The following is a 22,241-nucleotide window of genomic DNA, read 5'->3' on the forward strand; positions in this document are numbered from 1 at the left end:
TCCTCTGCCCATCCCTGCGGTGAAACGGCGTCATGGTTAGTTAGTTATTAATAAGGTTCTACCCGAATATATTTTGGTTACCTACATAGATAGTGTCTCGGAAATTCCTTTGCCATCTTATTTTATTTATATTGGGCAACTATTGACTTTTATACAACTCTAGAATGAATATTCAACTTATCATTGGTTCTGGGTCTACGATCTTCGATCCCCATTTGCGATTGTTACCTTTTTTGTTTCGCTGTATTTTTTATGTTTTGTTTAGACGTATTAATATAATCGCTTCTCTTAAAAAATATTTCCTTTTTTACGTTTTTTTTTTAATATCATTTCAACTTAATTCTATGAATTCAAAATGTTACTTCAACTTTTAATTCAGAAAACTTTTTGGCTGTTGGTTGTTGGATACGAGATAGAACACAAGTCTAAATATCATACATAAATAACTGAAAACAATTAATCTTCTATTTTTATGATACTTTACTGTCTTAACATTTGTATTATATAGACTGTTTGTTTCTCACAAATGTATAAATAAAAAAAAAAAAATATTGAATATTTTAAATATTTTTCCACTTAACTGGACTTTCCCTTCTAATGACACTTTAATTCCCAATTTGAAACTCCCACCACTTCTAAACTTTCCCCCTTATTCTTACCCCTCCTCGCTATAGGTGATTAATAATGAATTTTTAACTGTAATGTAAATCTAATCCTGGTGATGTGAACATCGTTCACAAAACATGTAGATTGTGTATATAAATAAAAGTGATGTAAACAAAGTTATTCGTCGTTATAATTAACCTATTATACTATTAATTTTGTATAAATAACTACAATAATGTTCTGTACTGTGTTATATAAATTCATTTTTTTATGAAGTATAATATCAACGAATTGTCCAAAATTAATTAAATCAATTGCTCCTGTCTTCGCGATGATCCCCTGGACATTAGTGACGTTATTTCTGGTTGATTGGTTATTGATGGTTCTCAAATATGTAGACTCTCTTAACTGGGTTATATGTGAGAAGAGTGGAAGATACTACCAGTATCGCCCTGGTGTAAGACCACCATTCAGAATTGAAACGTTGCTCCAAATGGCTTTAGCCGTGTTTAGTGACTAGATCTGAATAGCCAGGTACTTCCCCACCTTCCTCTTTCCCTTCCCCACTTACCTTCAGCCTCACAACATCCCCCAATTGGGGATGCCATAGTCTCACTGGCTCCAGACGGGAGCAGTTGGGACTCTTGTGAGGTATTCACTATAAAAAAAAAATTTAAAAAAATATGTATTAACTTTTTTCATATACATATGACCGAATATCACGTGCAATTCAAAACCAATTTTCAGCCGAGTGCATTGAAATAATTGAATCTATAACTGTCCTGATGTAGATACGGTGGTACCGAAACCGGTAGGCAATAAAATTTATCAATAAAATGACCTAAAACCGATTTTTTTTCATTTCATTTATTTTAAATGTCAAATCACAGCTTCTTTTGAAAAAATAAATATATTTTTGTTTGTTTGAATATAAAACTCACTGGTGTATAAGAAGTTATGAAGTAGTTTTTATGATAGTGTAAGAAATGATTGTCGAAGGACCTTGGATGATTGAGCAATGACCACTGCACATAAGACAATATTTGTTGTACGGATAAAGGAAGGACTCACCATTAGGAAAGGGCACTCGTTTCTTCCCGTCTTTTCTCCTCACAACAATGTCACTTAACACGAAGCGGTTTGCACGATATCATATAATGTCTGTTATGAAAATAACATACGATTATTACATTAAGTAAGAACCTGTCAAATCTGTGATTTATCTTGTCTATTGTTTATGCTCTGGCAACAAGGAACTTTAACAGGAAGTGAGAAAAAATTCAAGATGGCTTCACTTCCCGGCCGGTCAGAGAAGAGACAGGGTGTCCGGTCGGGGGGTCATTTATTATTTCTGTAGGTCTGAGGATCTAATCGAAAGTTATTTCATGGATTTGTGATTAATACCGAAATGTTCAGTTTGTGCTTCAAGATTAGAAGTCTAGTAATATTTCCCGCGAGTGGAATTCGCCCCGAGTGGCGTGGTTAACCAAAACGTATTTCACCATGTGTGGCCATGGGGATAATCAGAGTTTATCCAAGCGATCGGTGGTTATTTCTGCCGATAGACTGTTCTCGCCGTGTGCATTTTGATTCGGAGCATTATTAAGCTCCACCTTGCCTCGTGGAAGGGGCAACTTACGGATTAACCGTGAAACTACCTACATGGCTGGACCTCACATCTGATGCCGACATCTACTACCTCTTGGCTGGACCGCACTGGGCCGTTGGCCAGCCACACCTTGATGCCGTCGTCTACTCCTCTTGGCTGGACCACACTGGGCCGTTGGCCAGCCACATCCTGACGCTGCCGTCCTCTAGCTACATGGCTGATTCATCTACTCCGCCATTCGCGGCACTCAGTGTTCGTTCCTCATAACTACGTACGTTCATATTATTTTAGATAGGGTAGATAGATTCTACGTTCTGGTCGATGGGGGTAAATTTTCACCTTTTTGTATTTCGCTGTGAAATTTATCAAATATATCTTGTTACGGCCAGTCCAAAGTATAACCAAATTATTTTCTTTCTGTAACCTTGCAACTTCCTTTCAAACATCATGTAGATGGGATATATTTTTCCCCGCCCTGAAGGGAGAATTATGCTCTACCGGCGGATGGTCGATTTGGCGAGTTCTTTTCCAGTTTAACCACTGGAAGGGACTCTGGCGCGTTGGTTTTCAAAGACCAACAAAGTCAAATTTGGCCACCCCCCTTACATTCAACATAACAGTCAATAATGTACTTAAGAAACCAAACACATAAACAGCCTTTTAACACAACTTTGGGCTAGGTAAGTATCATAACATTGTGACAACGTTTAATATACATAACATGTCTTAGAGGTAAGGGAGATGACATCTCGCGCGGATGCGGTTTTATTGTGAGCGGTTCTGGTTATTGCAACATACTGATTACCAAAGGGCACATAAATTATCAGGAATGGAAAGGAAGGTAGGACAAAGGACAATAATACTATCTCAGTACAGTGGTCGCAGGTATATGTGTATGTGTGCATGAGATGTACCTATGTATAAATTAATGTCTATTGCGCATTGGCGCAACCATGCCCCCCGCCTGGAAGGGGATGAAAGAATCCACTTCCATAAACCATAAGAGGGTCAGTACGCTTTAACGTTAAAACGAACAAAATTGTAGTAAAATGGTAAAATTAATATTAACCTTTTCGTCCCGGAACGAAAAAAATCACGTTAGATCCGAAGGGGGGTCACTAGGGTCCCCCAATTTGTTTTGCTTATTAAAAAGTGTTAGTGACATAATCTTATGTAATTTGTTTTAGCAATAAATAGGGGGGAGTATATTCATCATGTTTCAGTAGTTATTATCTAAATAATTTTATAAATACAATCGTAGTTAATATTCTAATGAATTTAGACAAGAATTCGCATTTTCCATAGAAAACAGGGAAGGCGGGCCGATAACGGGCACAACTCCATGATTCTGAATCTCGACTGGCGATTGGCGATTACAGCGTAGCGTAGCTACCTTGCTAGTTAGTTGCACAGGGTGGTCTGTAAATGATGAATATATTTTTTATAGTATTATTATTTATTATATATTAAATATTTTTAAATAAATCTACCACTATTAAACTGGTTACGGATGTTATTGCGAATATTATAGCATATTTAGATATAATTGAAGGAATTAAATTCTTTATTCTCCTAATTTATGATTAGATATATTATATTTACATTTAGGATCAAATCGTAGTGTTTACCTTACGATAAATGATGGGTTCGTTTGAAGGTATATTACGGGCGTAAAATTGAAAATTAAAAAAATATATATATATATACATATTTACATATTCAGTTAAAATTTTTCATTTTAGGACACTTATATTTTTAACGGTGAACGGTTTTGAACCGCAGATGACATCAAATCAACGCGATCATCTGGGAACGCGTCCTTCTGTCAAGGTTCGAAATAAAACGGATTAAAACAGTGAAAAAACAAGGTATTTTAAAACTGTTATAGTTATATTTTATTGTAACCTCAGAAATACCTGTTTTTGATGTTTTTTTCTGTGAATATCCCACAAGAGTCCCAACTGCTCCTAACCATGAATGTGATTTGTTCCGCGGCACACCAAATAAAAATGCCTTAAAAAAGTAAATGTACTTTATTGATATGAATAAAGGAAATCATAATCTATATCTAATCATTTCATGAAATAAATATGAATCTCGAACCAAATTTACAACTTATGTAAAGATGCCATAATAAGCTGCGAAAATATGCAGTTAGATACCGAGATGGAAATTCCGACCCTTATTTCATTAATAAAATCAAACGACTAAATTGCAAAATTTAATATCTAACTAATCACGCCGTTTCCCCGCAGGGGTAGGCAGAGAGGACGGATCGCCAAAAAAACTCGGTCTTGGTACACACTTCTTGCCTCATTCACATTCATACATCGTCTCATACATACTCTTCTATTATTTTGACTCTTGACATGTCCCGACTCGAGTATCTGATTCACTTGATCATATCATGTCTTCCTCGAGCGTCCCCGACTTCTGGTACCATTCGCATTTGCATCATATATCCTCCTTACACTTCGATCTTCACTCATTCGCTCTACATGCCCAAACCATCTAAGCGTCCCTTTCTTAATCTTACTCATTACGCTTACATCAGCCTTGCACTCTTTACGGATCTCCACATTCCTCATTCAAATTTAATATCGTATAGAATAAATATTTTACACCCCTTTAAGAGTATTTAAAAAACACCATTGCCAAAGTTTAAAATGTACTTACCATTCTGAAGATGTAACAGAGAGAAACTGGTTCGGTCTCACAGATTATAATTATTTACGATAAAGTTAGGAATCATAAACTAAAACACAATTATTGCTAACACACGTTTGCGATAAACTTTTTAAAACCATACTGTACTTTTTTCAAACTCCTTGTTTACACTTTCCTTCAAAATTTGTATATAAAATAAATGTCTTTGTCTGGTCCATGTGTTTTTCATGTGAGAAATAGAGACAGATATAATTTTAATCTTGTTCATAAAATTTGTGACACACACCGGATGTATTCCAGACAGGCCGACATCTTGGCCCGGCAAAAGAACATCTTAGTATAGCAAAAGGACATACGAAATATGCAGTGTAAGCGACCGGAATTTAGCCCTTTCTGTATAACTTCGAAATTAGTAGCTACAGTTAGTATTGTCCATTTATGCCGACGCCCATATTTCAACTAGTCGTCAATCATTTAAGTAATGCAAAAAGGTAAAAAGTAATGGTAGGAAAACAAACGTGACTCAAATATTACGACACCGCCCTTTCTATTAAAATGCAACTTTTACGGTCGAGTTCGTATCTCGCGGGATCTCGCCACCTGCATAGCTCGGCGAATATTTTTAATGGAAGGGATACGAGCGGGGCAACTACAGCAATGTTACTGAGCTGAAGTGAGACGGAAGGGGGAGTAAATTTCCAGAATTTGTTGTAAATTATTTAATATCTAAAGAAATATAAATGCGATATGTTTTTTTCAAATGTAGATCGATAACTGAATAGTTTTTCTAGGATTACCTAAATTAAAGAGTATGTGGTGTAAAAAACAACTGATATAAAACATAAAACACTCTTTTGTGTACCAGTGTTCCCCCTGTTCGGTGCGCGAGTGTTAATCTGTGGGTTAGTTCGTCCATGTATAGATTAAACTGTACTAGGGACATACATCCTCCCTGTCTGACCCCGCTTTTCAAGAAATAGGGTTCTGAGAATCCGTCTTTCCACTTTACAAGGTTTTCTTGCTGACGGTGCCATGATTCCAGAATTTTTACCACTTTCCATGGTATCCCTCTTTCCTTTAGTTTTTTCCATAGTAAGGGGTGGGAAACTCTGTCGAATGCCTTACTAAGGTCCAGAAAGCATGCATAAGTTGTTGTTTTCTTGTTCCTGTAGTATTCTAACGTTCTTTTTACGCAAAATATAGCTGAGTCAGTAGAGCATTCTCTCTTGAAACCCATCTGATTATCTTTCGTTGTCATATGGTATCCGACTTGATCTAAGAGAACTCGTTCAAATATTCTAGCGATGGCCGTGGCGATGGATATCGGTCTGTAGTTTTCCTGTAAAGTTATGTCTGCCAGTTTGGATTTTATTACCGGTATAATAATTGTCTTTGTCATGTCTTTGGGTAGATAGCCACTCTTTATGATGTCGGTGAACAGTGTTGCCAGAAGTCCCATAATCGCTGCCCCTGCATGTTTGACGTGTTCGGTGCTTAAACCATCATGCCCTGCAGACGTTCCAGATTTCATATTACTAATGGCCGATTTTATCATGTTAGTTGTGATGGTGAGATCGATATCATCATAAGCCGTTAAATGTGATTCACTTGAGTCGATAGTCGGTGTGGTAGTTGCAAAATGTTCTTTAAAAATGTTTGCAATTACTTCTGGATTCGTCTCTCCGTGTATGTTGCACGAGATTTTACAACGCATGTTTAACAGTTTATTTGACTTGTTCCAAAATTTTTTGAAGTCACGATTATCTAGATCCCCTGCTATTTTGTCCATCTGGAGTTGAGTCGAGTTATTTTGGCATTGTTTTAGTGCTGTTTTAAAGGCAGCACGCTTTGCCCTTCTATCCTCTGCGACAGGACCCTCGCCTGGTCTCCCGTTAGTTTTCCAAGTGAGCATCGCTTGTCTGGATTCATCGTATTTATCCGCTACAAATTCATTCCACCCACATACTTGCTTATGTTTTTGGATAGTACGTTTAGTAAACACAGAAATAGCACTGCTACGCAGAGCATTTACTATACTGCCGTATAGGTATCTTATTTTGGCGTGTGTAGGGTTGCCACCATCCTCAGCAAATGTTTTATTTGACTTGATTTTGACGAGATAGGTATATTATATTAACATTGACCAACTTGAGGAAGTTCAGGACTCTGGACTTGCGCACATTCACACAATTAAACTAACGGAAAAAGAAGTGCACTCGAGTTTAAAATCTATGGACATAAACAAGGGTGCGGGTCACGATGGAATACCGGCGTTTTTCCTTAGATCTGCTGCGTCGTCACTGTGTGTGCCGCTTACCATAATATTTAATAAATGCCTGAGTGATGGAGTTTTCCCTGATAGGTGGAAGTTGGCCTATATTATACCGGTCCACAAGGGTGACTCGCGTCAAAGAGTGGAAAACTATAGGCCAATATCCATTCTCTCGGCGATCCCTAAACTATTGGAAAGACTTGTCCATAACAATATATATCCCCAGCTTGCTGCCAAAATTACTGAACAACAACACGGGTTTGTAAAAGGCAAATCTACCATGAGTAATTTACTTATTTACTCAAATTTCTTATTTACTAGTATGGATCGAGGCCACCAGGTAGATGCAATATATTGCGATTTCAAAAAAGCTTTTGACAAGGTTGACCACCTTATTCTTATCAAAAAAATTATGTACAACGGAATTAGAGGACATTTATTACGTTGGTTTATCTCATATTTAACAAAAAGACAACAAGCCGTATCATTACGAGGACACACTTCTACATGGGAACCAGTTACTTCTGGCGTGCCTCAGGGGTCAATCCTGGGTCCGCTGTTGTTTATTCTTTTTATTAACACTGTTACTAAATGTTTCGTGCATTGTTTATATCTTTTGTACGCTGATGACATAAAAATATTTGCCATTATTCGGAATCTAAACGATTGTCTGCTCATACAAAGCGACTTAGTAAGGTTCGAAACGTTTTGCAATGAAAACAAAATTTACCTAAGCTACAATAAATGTAAACAAATAAGTTTTACTAAAAATCACAACGCTATCAAACACAATTATTGTATTGGTAATTATTTACTCGAGCGCGTTTACTGTATAAGAGATCTAGGCGTTCTTTTTGATTCCAAACTCCACTTCGATGCGCACATTGATAATATTGTGAATAAAGCTTACAGCATGCTAGGATTTGTCATCAGAAACAGCCGTGAATTTCGAAAACCTGAAACATATCTTCTTCTTTACCACACTCTGGTCCGTTCTCAACTTGAATACTGCACCTCCATATGGAATCCACTTTACGATATCTATAAAGAAAATATTGAAAGTATTCAAAAGAAATTTCTGCGATGCCTCAATTACAGAATGAGCGCACCCAAACGCGGGTACATAAATATGCTCTCGAGTTATAAAGTCTCCACTCTATCTAACCGGCGAACATACCTTGATCTCACGACTCTGTATAAAATCTGTAACAACGTTATTGACTGTCCCGACTTACTGAAATTAATAAACTTCAAAGTACCACCCAGAGTAACAAGGCTTAACGACTTATTCCACATTAGCAGGACGCGTACAAATGCTGGTGTCAGGGATCCAATCAGAAGAATATGCGAATCACTTAATCAGAACCAAAACCTCAAGGGCTCTGACTTATTTTTTGATACACGCACTACTTTTAGTAGAAAAATGAAGACTATTTTCCTACAAAGTTCATAGTAAAAACTAAGACTTACTTGTTTAAATATGTATATATTTTTTAATTTCTGTTTAACATTGTTTATCTATTTACATATATATATTTTTTTTTGTTTTACCCTCTAAATTTTTTCAAAAAAAAATTGTAAATTCTTATAAGGATATTGCGCATTTCTTTCATATCTCTATTTGTAAAATAATATTCTTATGTATATATTTTTCCCCTAATTATAAGTCAAAATATTTGTTAATGTTTTTAACTGCTGTTTAAGTTAATTCGTGAGAAATAGTTTGGATGCAGGTAAATTCTCTAGTTGATGTTTTGTATATTCTTGTCAATTGATATCTGTATCTGTTTTTTCTCCTAAATAAATAAAAAAAATAAATAAATAAGTCATGCAAAGGTTCGATTTTTGCCAATCGGACTTGGATGATTGACGGATCCGTTTGGTCTTCATCTAACAATGACTGAAACTTCGTTATCAGCCCTTTGATCTGACCCCTTCTGGCTATGAGAGCCTTCAGGTTGTCCGCCATTGTCAGATGATTAGAGATCCGTGCCTGTTATGATTGAGAAACAACAAAGTATTAACACAGTAAGGAGGGAAAGTTGAAAGGATTGACTTAATTTGGTGCTTGCTGTGATGATTGCTGATTTCTCCTGTGGTGGCCTGGGTGATGATTGCTGGTGCAATCCGGCTCGAAGGACCATGAGCACCGTCCTCGTGTGGAGTCCAGAAGCCTCCAGTCAGTTTGTAAGGCTGATCGGCTTGTGTAGGCTTCTTTCGTATCACGACAAGGATTGGCTTGCCGTTGAGATAGATGGAGGTTCGCTTCTCATTGAAAACACTTGTGTTTTTGTTGATAAGTTTAATATGTAACACAGAAGAGGGTAGACATTAAACCGAGAGAGAGAAGCGAGAGTTGGTAGATACTGGTAATGTCAAATTGAATGCTAAGTAGAATAGAACAAAAGATCTCGATCACAACAAACTATATAAAACAAAACACCAACGTTTGACGTGAATACAGACACAAGATATTATAGATGCGAAATTAATGACAATATTACACTATGACGTGCCATAGACAAAAAAGATTTAACGTAAAAGGTGGCACAGACAGAAAAAGATAATGTTAAAGGCTCTACACATCGAGATTATAAAATGAAAAAGTGAAAGAGTTTAGGCTTGACTGAAGTTAAATAAAACAGGACATTTACAAGATACAACACACAACAGAATATTCATTCTAGATTTGTATAAAAGTCAATAGTTGCCCCATATAAATAAAATAAAATCGCAAAGGAATGTACGAGACACTATCTATGTAGGTAACCAAAATATATTCGGGTAGAACCTTATTAATAACTAACTAACCATGACGCCGTTTCACCGCAGGGATGGGCAGAGAGGATGGACCGCCAAACAACTTGGTCTTAGCACACACTCCTCGTCTCATTCCATGCCCCAGAAACTTATAATCTTACAAAAAGAAAGTAGCCAAAAAAATAAGGAATTCATTACCGGTAATATTATAATTAATTAAATTTAAAATACGCCAACGAAATGTCAGAAAAAAATTGTTCTTTGAAGCTCAGAGGTAGAATGTGTTCCCAGTAAGAGAGAGTTCCTGACATCGGTCCCCAGTTACGACCGTTAATATTTTCTTGAATTTCGGCGCCTTGATATGATAATTTTTTTATAAATTTCCGACTTTATGTCCGGGTTAAATCTTCCCCATAGGAAAACCTAAACCTTTCCAAAAATGATCATCTAGTCAATCAACATTATGCAAGTGCATTATATAAGCAAAATAAATACAAAACAATACAAGAACAACACGTTAACTCACCAGAGATCAAATGGGAAAATAATTCACCGACTCCAGATATTTTCATATCAGAGGGTTCGGCTCTGTCGAACTCCTAACAGGGCCTATAAATCCTACTGATCCCTCAATATAAATATTTACAAAATCTTTCGAAATCCTACATGTATTTAAAATTACTGATTTTTACATTTTCATATATAATTTTTTTGATAGACCTAATACGCCTAAATTTTTAATGCGAGAGGCTAGGTATAATGAAATTAAATAATGAATCATTAATTAATAAAATTATTAGATTAAATATTACCATTGATTTGTGCAACTTAGTAAATGATTTTATTCTTTTGTTCCTTTGGTTTCAAAGGGGAAAAAAACTAAACGAAAACCTATTCTGTGAATAAGCCTGTTGTATAAAAAAGCAAATATATTTAAGGAATATCCGGCAAACTTTACTAAAGACGAATAGTTACACACGAAACTGATTTTGGTTCACTGTGAATCAACATGTAACGTATTAAAATGAGTTGTGTGAAAATGAATAATTGCAGTATGGACACGAAAAAGGTGTTTCTCCACCACGGGTAAGCATGTGACTTTTAAGATTTCCCTTTGTATAACATAAATAGTTGCAGTAGGAACACTAAAAAGGTGTTTCCCGACTGTGGCTTACCATGTGTGTTTTAAGTAATTCATTTGTGGAACATGAATATTTGCAGTCGGGACAAGAAAACGATTTTATTCCACAGTGGGTAAACATGTAAATTTTATGATATCCTTTTGTAGAGCATGAATAGTTGGAGTCAGGACATGTAAAAGGTTATTCCCCACCGCGGATAAACACGTGTTTTTTAAATCGTTCTCAAAATTGCAAGAATAATACAGTCGACACATGAAAAGAGTTTTTCACTACTATGTGAAAACAAGTGACTTTAAAGATTTATTTTTGTATAGCAGGAAAAATTGCAGTCAAGACATGAAAAAGGTTTTTCTTCACTGTGTTTAAGCACCTGAAAAAGTTTTTTTTTTTTAATAAAAAGACAAATAACTTTGTTAACATCATCTTATGTGTACAAATAAAGTGATGTTAACAAAGTTATTCGTCTTTTTACTAAAATAAATAATGCCATCATAAAGTGAAAACCTTTCCGACGAAGTTTTCTTCGAAAAATTAAAAAAGTTTTTCTTTCATGTGAGTAAACATGTGTCTTTTAAGATTTCCTTTTGTATAGAAGGAATAGTTGCATTCAGCACATGAAAAAGGTTTTTCCCCACTGTGTGTCAGCACATGAATTTTTAGATGCCCCTTAGAAGAACAAGAAAAGTTGCAGTTAGAACATGAAAAAGGTTGTTCTCCACTGTGGGTAAACATGTGACTTTTAAGATTTCCTTTTGTATAGCAGGAATAGTTACAGTCAGGACATGAAAAAGGTTTTTCTCCACTGTGGGTTAACATGTGTCTTTTAAGAATTCCTTTTGTATAGCAGGAATAGTTGCAATCAAGACATGAAAAATGTTTTTCTCCACTGTGGGTAAACATGTGACTTTTAAGTTTTCCTTTTGTATAGCAGGAATAGTTGCATTGAGGACATGAAAAAGGTTTTTCTCCACTGTGTCTCAGCTCATGAATTTTTAGATGCGCCTTAGAAGAACACGAAAAATTGCAGTTAGAACATGAAAAAGGTTTTTCTCCACTGTGGGTAAACATATGTCTTTTAAAATTTCCTTTTGTATAGCAGGAATAGTTGCAATCAAGACATAAAAAAGGTTTTTCTCCACTGTGTCTCAGGACATGAACTTTTAGTTGCCTCTTAGTAGAACACGAAAAGTTGCAGTAAGAACATGAAAAAAGTTGTTCTCCACTGTGGGTAAACATGTGACTTTTAAGATTTCCTTTTGTATAGCAGGAATAGTTGCATTGAGGACATGAAAAAGGTTTTTCTCCACTGTGTCTCAGCTCATGAATTTTTAGATGCGCCTTAGAAGAACACGAAAAATTGCAGTTAGAACATGAAAAAGGTTTTTCTCCACTGTGGGTAAACATGTGTCTTTTAAAATTTCCTTTTGTATAGCAGGAATAGTTGCAATCAAGACATAAAAAAGGTTTTTCTCCACTGTGTCTCAGGACATGAACTTTTAGTTGCCTCTTAGTAGAACACGAAAAGTTGCAGTAAGAACATGAAAAAAGTTGTTCTCCACTGTGGGTAAACATGTGACTTTTAAGATTTCCTTTTGTATAGCAGGAATAGTTACAGTCAGGACATGAAAAAAGTTGTTCTCCACTGTGGGTAAACATGTGACTTTTAAGATTTCCTTTTGTATAGCAGGAATAGTTACAGTCAGGACATGAAAAAGGTTTTTCTCCACTGTGGGTTAACATGTGTCTTTTAAGAATTCCTTTTGTATAGCAGGAATAGTTGCAATCAAGACATGAAAAATGTTTTTCTCCACTGTGGGTAAACATGTGACTTTTAAGTTTTCCTTTTGTATAGCAGGAATAGTTGCATTGAGGACATGAAAAAGGTTTTTCTCCACTGTGTCTCAGCTCATGAATTTTTAGATGCGCCTTAGAAGAACACGAAAAATTGCAGTTAGAACATGAAAAAGGTTTTTCTCCACTGTGGGTAAACATGTGTCTTTTAAAATTTCCTTTTGTATAGCAGGAATAGTTGCAATCAAGACATAAAAAAGGTTTTTCTCCACTGTGTCTCAGGACATGAACTTTTAGTTGCCTCTTAGTAGAACACGAAAAGTTGCAGTAAGAACATGAAAAAAGTTGTTCTCCACTGTGGGTAAACATGTGACTTTTAAGATTTCCTTTTGTATAGCAGGAATAGTTACAGTCAGGACATGAAAAATGTTGTTCTCCACTGTGGGTAAACATGTGACTTTTAAGATTTCCTTTTGTATAGCAGGAATAGTTACAGTCAGGACATGAAAAAGGTTTTTCTCCACTGTGGGTTAACATGTGTCTTTTAAGATTTCCTTTTGTATAGCAGGAATAGTTGCATTCAGGACATGAAAAAGGTGTTTCTCCACTGTGTCTCAGCAAATGAATTTTTAGATGCCCCTTAGTAGAACACGAAAAGTTGCAGTCAGAACATGACAAAGGTTTTTCTCCACTGTGGGTAAACATGTGTATTTTAAGATTTCCTTTTGAATAACAGGAATAGTTGCATTCAGGACATGAAAAAGTGTAACGGACGTAGTTGACCATTTAATTTAATTTCATAAAAATTGTTTTACTTTTATAAAATGTCCCTACTCCACGCCACTGGCAAAATCACCACTCCCCGCCACTGGTCATTTTGTCCAATTTTCGGCCAAAGCGGCTTGAAAACTTTGACTCCGAATGGCTTCGATACCACATCGCCGGCTTACCTGCCGCGTGGATCAGTGTCCAGCATTTTTTCTATGTAAATTTTACATAGAAAAATCAATTTTTAAACATTGCAAATATGTATATTTTACTTGTTCATCCCCTCGGCGGTAGTCAAATAAACACTATTTTCGATATACTACCGCTGAGGAGATATTAAAAAAGCTGTTTTTCACCCATATGTAAACCCATTTTTTGAACAATATTTTTACCTTTTTTGCGTGTACAAAAATCCAGGAACCTCGTAGCATAGTGAATCTTATCTCTTTCTGAGCGCTATGTTACGGGGGACCTCGGAAAAATACTAACTTAACATGTTTTACAAATTTGATCGCTTGAGATCATTTTTACACATTTCTTTTACAAAAATTTCTTATTTTTTGTCGTATCTTGACAAACAAAAAATCTAGTTGTCAAGATACACATTCCTATAACTACTATGCTTTTAAACTATGTAATTATCATTCATGTTAGCGCTCAAAATCTTTTGTAACTCTCAAATTTAAGCGACTACTCTCACCATTGCTACCGACAAAATGAATATGCAACAGTTTGTCGGAGGCTATAAACGCATTGTTGGCGCGGGTACAACCCCCCACCACTTTTGGGCTCCTAGCCCAATGTCGGGCACGAGTCAGGCTAATCAAATATAAGCAGCCCATAATTCAAAATAAATCAGTTCATCTTTACCACCAAAACCAAGCGTTTTATTTATCAACAAGTGACTCCTGCTCAACGTCTGCCTCACCTCGCCAAGTCTGCTGCTCCAAGATCTTCTGGTGTTACCTCTTCGAGACCAGCCGGCCCTCCTTTGGAAAACCGCCAACACCAGAAGTGAGCAGAGACGAAAGCACACCCAGTGCCCACCATTCACCAAGCCTGGGTGCGGGAGGCAGATTTCATCACCAATACCACCTACAATCATCATCATCGGCCGTATAGGAGCATCTCATCGGTTGAAGACACGGTTTGGACCCGGCGCCTAAATCTACAGTCTTGTGCGGACTCCCGTCCAGTACAAGTGGTCCTTCTAGCCGGGATTCTCACACGCCTTCAACCAAGATGTCTCCAACCTTACGGTCGAGCCGGATCCAAGACGATGGATCCTCAACACCATCTGCAGATGCCCTGGACGCTGGGTCTCAGGCCACGGCTGCGGTTCACGTCACGCCTGACGTAACCCCCATGCCCACGCCCAGCACTACTCCTGACATGGCACCACCTACACATCATGACTCACCGCCCTCCACATCTCAAGAGGATGCGATGGAGTCATTGCGACAGCAGCTTCGCAGTCAAACCGAGCACATTGAGAGACTTAAAGCAGCTCTTCAATCAGCTCCAACAGCAGCAGCCCCTGCCCCTCCTGGACCTTCGAAGCTCCTGGAGAGGTCACCACCATCATGGACGCAGCCCGGCCAATCGAGCCCGGTGCCTCTGGTGGACCAGAGGTACGAGGAACCAGCAGCAGCAGCGCCTGCCCGATCTGGACCCGTACTCCTGGAAGGGTACCCTGCTCAAGGAGGACCCTGGCGCTTCCAAGGGTACAGCCCTGGATGGGTGCAGCCCGGCCAACCGAGCCCGGTGCCTCTGGTGGACCAGAGGTACTCAGCAGCGGCGCAGCCCAGGCCAGCCGGTCCCCCGCCCTCGTCACCCTGGCCCAATGCAGGGTGGCCAAACATGATGCAGCCTGGACCCTCTGGCCCCGTACCGCCCGCCCCTCTGATCGAACAGAGGCAAGCCGTACCTGAAGTGCCAGCCGGACCTGTACCTCTGGTGGACCAGAGGTACGCATCACGAGCGCAGCAAGAGCCAGCAGGCCCTGCGCAACCAGCACCCTGGACCATTCAGGGATGCCCAGTACTGGTGCAGCCTGGACCTCATGGCCCTGTGCTGCCCGTACCTCTGCCCCACCCGGGGTACCCAGCGCCGACGCCAGGATCACCTGCCGGACTGCTGGAGCAGTGGGACGTGCCATGGACACAGCCTGGACCACCTGGACCCTCTGGACCATCTGGACCATCTGGACATGTGCCGCCCGTACCACTGCGCGAACAGGAGTATGGCGTGCCGGCACGGCCAGATGGCCCGCCCACAGCCAGTACCAGCTCCATGCCGAGATTCCCGCCCCAACCTACGGCGGATGAGACGGCCCAACATACCAGAGCCTGGGTTCAGCATGATGGCAGTCCCATGGCTCAGCTGGCCTCCGCCCTGACAGAAGCCATCAGAGCTTCGAGGGCTCAGGACAGCCCCCGTCCCACAATCGAGGACGATCCACGAATGGCGGCCCTTATTGCCAGACAATCTATGGCCAAGGACCTGCCTCCATTCTCTGGAGATCCACTGGAGTGGCCCACCTGGAGGGCACAGTTTAACCAGTCTACCTCCACATGTCGGATGACCTCCAGTGAAAACTTGATCCGCCTACAGCGGGCCCTCAAGGGGAAAGCCCGAGAAGCCGTCGGCCCTCTTCTGATGGACCCTGCTCAGGTTCCGGAGATCCTGGCAGTCCTGGAGCAGAGATTTGGAGGGACTACCTCACTCGCTGCTCTGATGCTGGACAAGGTGAAGAAGCTGCCCCACCTCACAATTGAGGCCTCTCTGGAGGACATCGCAGACTTCTCTGGCACAGTCCAGAACCTGGTGGCATCACTCCGCTCCCTCAACAATGATGGCTACCTGACGAATCCAGCGCTGCTCAGTGACATCGCGGGGAAGATGCCGCCCACCTTGCGGTTGGCGTGGCTGATGGAAGTGCGGCACTACGAGGCCTCCGCTACCATCTGCCAGTTTGCCGCCTTCCTGAAAACCGTCGCGAACGCCATCCCAAAGTCCGGTTTGGTTGACCCCGCGAGGTCCCGCCTACGCCGTGAACATACGCTCGCCACAACGGAACAGTTTTCGCGCAAAAACGGTGCTAAAAAACGTGATACCTGTGAAAGTTCCCATAATGTGTCTGCCGCGTCAGAAAAGTTTTCGCGAAAAAACAATTCGAACAAAAGTGACACTTGTGACCACAGTTTAAACACGTCTGCCGCGTCAGAACGGTTTTTGTCGCGGGAAAACAATGTTTACAATGACAATTCTAGTGAAAAACAACATTTCGCGCAAAATAATCGAAAGCCCCAAAATTTGTCTGGTAATAATCGAATGCCCCAAATTTTGTCTGGTAATAATCGAGAAAATAATCGAAGCGGGGAAAAAGTGCAAAACAGTTACAATGAAGTTCGCGAGTTCGACAACCGCGCCGGGTGTGTTCAGTGCGGTGAAAATGGCCACCAACTTAGCGAATGTCGTACTTTCGCCGCGAAAGACATAAAAACCCGTTTTGTGACAGTTAAAAGTGCCGGATTGTGCCGAGTATGCCTCAATGGCAAACATTTTACCAAATTCTGCAAAGTTAGTGACTGGTTCGGAGTGGGGGAGTGCAGATACCCCCACCACCGACTTCTTCACAACCCAAACTATCGTGAAAATAACAATACAGTGGCAAACGTTCACAATATGTGACGCCACACCGAAAGTGCCGTGTTAAAAGTGGTGGGGGTCATTTTGTCGGGCCCCAAGCGACAGATTAAAACATTTGCGCTTCTGGACGAGGGCTCAACTGTCACCCTTATTGATGCCACCACAGCACAGAAAATCGGCACAACCGGACCTATCCGTGAGCTACGACTACACGGAGCAAAAAATATGTGCTCGACAGACTTAACGTCCCGCCGCGTGCCAATCACTCTACGCGGCGCCGGAATCTCTGATGAGTACGTCATCAAGGCCAACACCGTCCAGCAGCTCAGCCTTCCTGAACAGAGGATCCACGGCCGCTACATCACCCCCACACTTCTCATCGGGCAAGACAATGTACACCTTATTGTCTCGAGGGAAGTGCGCGACGTTCGTGACTCTACGCGAATATTGTCACGGACGGCGTTGGGGTGGATCACCCATGGCGGTGGGGCCCCTGAACACGAAGCTGAGGCTACAACACTGGCCCTGCGCGAGGAGAGCCACAAAGACGACCTCATGAGTGATCTCATCAAACACAATTTTGCGATTGACTCATTGGGGATCACGTCCGCCTCTCGTGTAACTGCGCACATAGTACGTGCAAATCAGCTGATGGAAGATACAACCCATCAACTGACATCTGGCCGATGGGAAACCGGCCTTCTGTGGAAGGAGAATAATATCACACTGCCTGACAATCGGCAATGTGCTTTAAAACGACTGTGGTCTCTGGAGAGAAAATTATCGAAGGAAAAGGACTTGGCAACCGCCTATGCAGCTAAAATCAACGGACTTATAACACAAGGCCACGCACGTGAACTTACGGATCGAGAGGTAGAAAAACCCTCTGCCCGCAAATGGTACCTACCGCATTTTGCCGTAGTGAACCAAAACAAACCAAACAAGATCCGTGTGGTGTTTGATGCTGCCAGCCGCTGCCGAGGGACCTCCCTCAATGATCAGTTGCTGACTGGGCCTGACCTGCTGACTTCATTGTTAGGAAACATACTCCGGTTTCGAGAAGGAAAAATAGCTCTCGCCGCCGACATCAAGGAGATGTTTTTACAAGTGAAAATCAAAAGTGAAGATCAACAGTCACAATTGTTTTTATGGAGACCAACACCTCAACAAGAACCACGTACTTACATGATGTCATCAATGATGTTTGGCGCTACCTGTTCACCAAGCAGCGCCCAGTACGTGCGAAACAAAGTGGCCCAGGAGAATTCTGCACTATTCCCTGCTGCCGCAGCCGCCATCCAAACAAAGTTTTATATGGATGACTATTTGGATGCGGTCGATACCAAAACTGAAGCGACAGCACTCATCACTACTGTTGCCAAAGTGCTGTCAACTGGAGGATTCCACCTAACAAACTGGGCCTCTAACGATACTTCAGTGATGGCTACTATCCCGCTTATAGACCGAGCCAGGTCAGCCATCACCATAAACAGCGGAGAAGCAGATACCGAGAGAATCCTCGGACTTCTGTGGGATCCTGTCACCGATCGATTTTTATATGCATTTCGCGATGCTGCCGATCCTGAACTGATCAGCAGGCCTACCAAACGCCAGCTGCTCAGCATTGTCATGAAGATCTTCGACCCTGTGGGCTTCGTCGCTTGCCTCACAGTCCGATCGAAGATACTACTACAAGCTGTCTGGCGATCCAACATCGGGTGGGACGACATCATCACACCTGAACACAACGAAAGGTGGATGGACTGGCTGGGACTTCTGCAAGACTGCAAAGTTGCCATACCTCGGCGCTGCTTGCAAAACAAAGAGAGCTTCGTCACCCTCCACCTCTTCTGTGATGCCTCAGAGCAGGCATGCTGTGCAGTCGCCTACCATACCGAGGAGATTGATGGGAACACCACAGCCACCTTCTTGGCCAGCAAGTGCAAAGTGGCTCCTCTGAAACCTCTTTCAATACCCCGCCTTGAGCTACAATCAGCGCTCATGGCGGCCAGACTGGCAGCAACCCTGAAGAAAGAATGTCGCAGCAACATTGCGCGAACAGTGTTCTGGACAGACTCGACAACAGTGTTGTGCTGGCTGCGCACAGATCCACGCACATACTCCGCCTTTGTGGCCAACAGACTCGGCGAAATCGACGAGCTCACCCGCATTGCAGATTGGAGATGGGTCCCTACCAAACTAAACCCGGCAGACATCGGCACCCGAGACGTCAACACTCCTGACCTCTCACACTCTGGACGATGGTTCAGTGGACCAGCCTTCCTGACCTCAGACGAGGCAGAATGGCCGCGCGAACGGTGCAAACTGCCTCAGCCTGATGATGGCACCCTGGAAGTGAGGCCTCAATACGTTGGCATCACAACAACTGTGGCAGAGACACTGCCCGAAATCAACAGATTCTCTTCATGGCGTCGACTTATTCGTACTACCTGCTGGATACACCGTTTTATTAAAAGGTGTCGTGGAAAACATCACGAACAACCTGATAAATATTTAAGAAGCGATGAAATCAAAGAAGCAGAGGCCCGATGGGCAAGAATATGTCAAGAAGAGACATTTTATCAGGACATAAATGCGCTCCAGAAAGGAGATCCACTACCAAGTGACAGCCGGCTCAAAGCCTTGAGCCCCTTCCTTGGACCTGACGGCCTACTGAGGATGAATTCCAGATTACAAGCCCTCAGTAAAGTGCCTCAAGCAGTGCGGACACCGATCATATTAGATGGTGATCACGCCTATACAAGACTTCTGGTGAAACATCATCACCAGGAAGCCAATCACCCAAGTACGGAGAGAACGATGGCTGAGGTGCGAGGCAGCTACCTTGTGCTGCGACTGCGAACAAATATTCGGATGATCGCCCACAACTGCCCCACCTGCAAGATGCGCAGGAGCAAGCCAGCCCCCCCACTTATGGGGCCCTTGCCGCCATCAAGGCTAGCCCACCATGTTCCTCCATTCACAAACTGTGGACTAGATTACTTTGGGCCGATGGAAGTCACCGTATGCAGACATCGGGAGAAAAGATATGGTGCAATCTTCACATGTCTATCTACTCGTGCCATTCACCTTGAGCTGACAACTTCACTGACCACGGACTCCGCCATCATGGCTTTACAACGCATGACGGCGCGCCGAGGCCAACCAAAAGCTCTGTACTCAGACAATGGTACGAACTTCCATGGTGCTGACAACGAGCTGAAGGATGCCATCGAATTCCTCAAAAATGATACCCGGATGAGGGATCATTTGTCAACAAAGGGGATCGAATGGAACTTCATCCCTCCAATGTCTCCTCATATGGGGGGAGCTTGGGAGCGCCTGGTGCGTTCTGTAAAAACCGCCCTGAAGGCCATCTTGCTGGAACGAGCTCCACGCGAAGAGACCTTGAGGACTGCGTTTGCCGAGGCCGAGTGGACTGTAAACAACCGCCCCCTCACACACGTCTCGGTGGATCCCAGGGACGAAGAGCCCCTTACCCCCAACCACTTTTTACTGGGAAGAGCCGGAAACCGACCTCATCTGTCACTATACGACAGGCAGGATGAGGAGGTATGCCTCCGTCGCCAGTGGCGTAACAGCCAACAACTCGCTGATATGTTCTGGAGACGGTGGCTCCGCGAATATCTCCCCACCCTGGCTGCTCGCCAAAAATGGCAACAGCCAGTCATCCCCATCAAGAAGGATGACCTTGTGATCATCATGGACCCCGCTATGCCCCGCAACAGCTGGCCACGCGGTCGAGTCCTTGATGCCACCCCTGCTGCAGACGGCCAAGTGAGGACCGCCAGGATCCAGACGAGCACCGGAATTTACGTCCGCCCCGCTGTGAAGCTCGCTGTAATCTTGCCGGCCCCACCTACCGATGCAAACCCAACAGTACCACCAGCCCAGCACCATCCCAGAGGGACTGGCCGCCGCGGACTGCGCCGTACCAACAAACGTCCTATTTTTTAGTTCAGCATAGCTAAACGGGGGGAGTGTAACGGACGTAGTTGACCATTTAATTTAATTTCATAAAAATTGTTTTACTTTTATAAAATGTCCCTACTCCACGCCACTGGCAAAATCACCACTCCCCGCCACTGGTCATTTTGTCCAATTTTCGGCCAAAGCGGCTTGAAAACTTTGACTCCGAATGGCTTCGATACCACATCGCCGGCTTACCTGCCGCGTGGATCAGTGTCCAGCATTTTTTCTATGTAAATTTTACATAGAAAAATCAATTTTTAAACATTGCAAATATGTATATTTTACTTGTTCATCCCCTCGGCGGTAGTCAAATAAACACTATTTTCGATATACTACCGCTGAGGAGATATTAAAAAAGCTGTTTTTCACCCATATGTAAACCCATTTTTTGAACAATATTTTTACCTTTTTTGCGTGTACAAAAATCCAGGAACCTCGTAGCATAGTGAATCTTATCTCTTTCTGAGCGCTATGTTACGGGGGACCTCGGAAAAATACTAACTTAACATGTTTTACAAATTTGATCGCTTGAGATCATTTTTACACATTTCTTTTACAAAAATTTCTTATTTTTTGTCGTATCTTGACAAACAAAAAATCTAGTTGTCAAGATACACATTCCTATAACTACTATGCTTTTAAACTATGTAATTATCATTCATGTTAGCGCTCAAAATCTTTTGTAACTCTCAAATTTAAGCGACTACTCTCACCATTGCTACCGACAAAATGAATATGCAACAGTTTGTCGGAGGCTATAAACGCATTGTTGGCGCGGGTACAACCCCCCACCACTTTTGGGCTCCTAGCCCAATGTCGGGCACGAGTCAGGCTAATCAAATATAAGCAGCCCATAATTCAAAATAAATCAGTTCATCTTTACCACCAAAACCAAGCGTTTTATTTATCAACAAGTGACTCCTGCTCAACGTCTGCCTCACCTCGCCAAGTCTGCTGCTCCAAGATCTTCTGGTGTTACCTC

The 22,241-nt window shown here is 41.7% G+C and overlaps 1 protein-coding gene across 1 annotated transcript; it reads left to right on the plus strand.

Annotated features, from left to right (window-relative positions):
- Positions 1 to 14,857: 14,857 nt before the first annotated feature.
- Positions 14,858 to 21,244, plus strand: LOC149414555 (uncharacterized). Its single transcript, XM_089644226.1, has 2 exons — positions 14,858 to 16,667; positions 17,505 to 21,244. Exons 1-2 carry the CDS (start codon positions 14,858 to 14,860, stop codon positions 21,242 to 21,244), a joined length of 5,550 nt encoding a protein of 1,849 aa, XP_089500352.1.
- The last annotated feature ends 997 nt before the right edge of the window (positions 21,245 to 22,241 follow it).

Source organism: Hesperophylax consimilis, chromosome 20, assembly GCF_061612785.1.
Source record: "Hesperophylax consimilis isolate HC1 chromosome 20, BYU_Hcon_1.0, whole genome shotgun sequence".
Classification (NCBI taxonomy): Eukaryota; Metazoa; Arthropoda; class Insecta; order Trichoptera; family Limnephilidae; genus Hesperophylax; species Hesperophylax consimilis.

Bases quoted from the DNA above. Each gene is read 5' to 3' on its own strand.
- LOC149414555 (XM_089644226.1), top strand. From the start codon at position 14,858: ATGTCTCCAACCTTACGGTCGAGCCGGATCCAAGACGATGGATCCTCA. The intron at 16,668-17,504 runs GTGAACATACGC...TGTGCTCGACAG, and splicing joins CGCGAGGTCCCGCCTACGCC to ACTTAACGTCCCGCCGCGTG.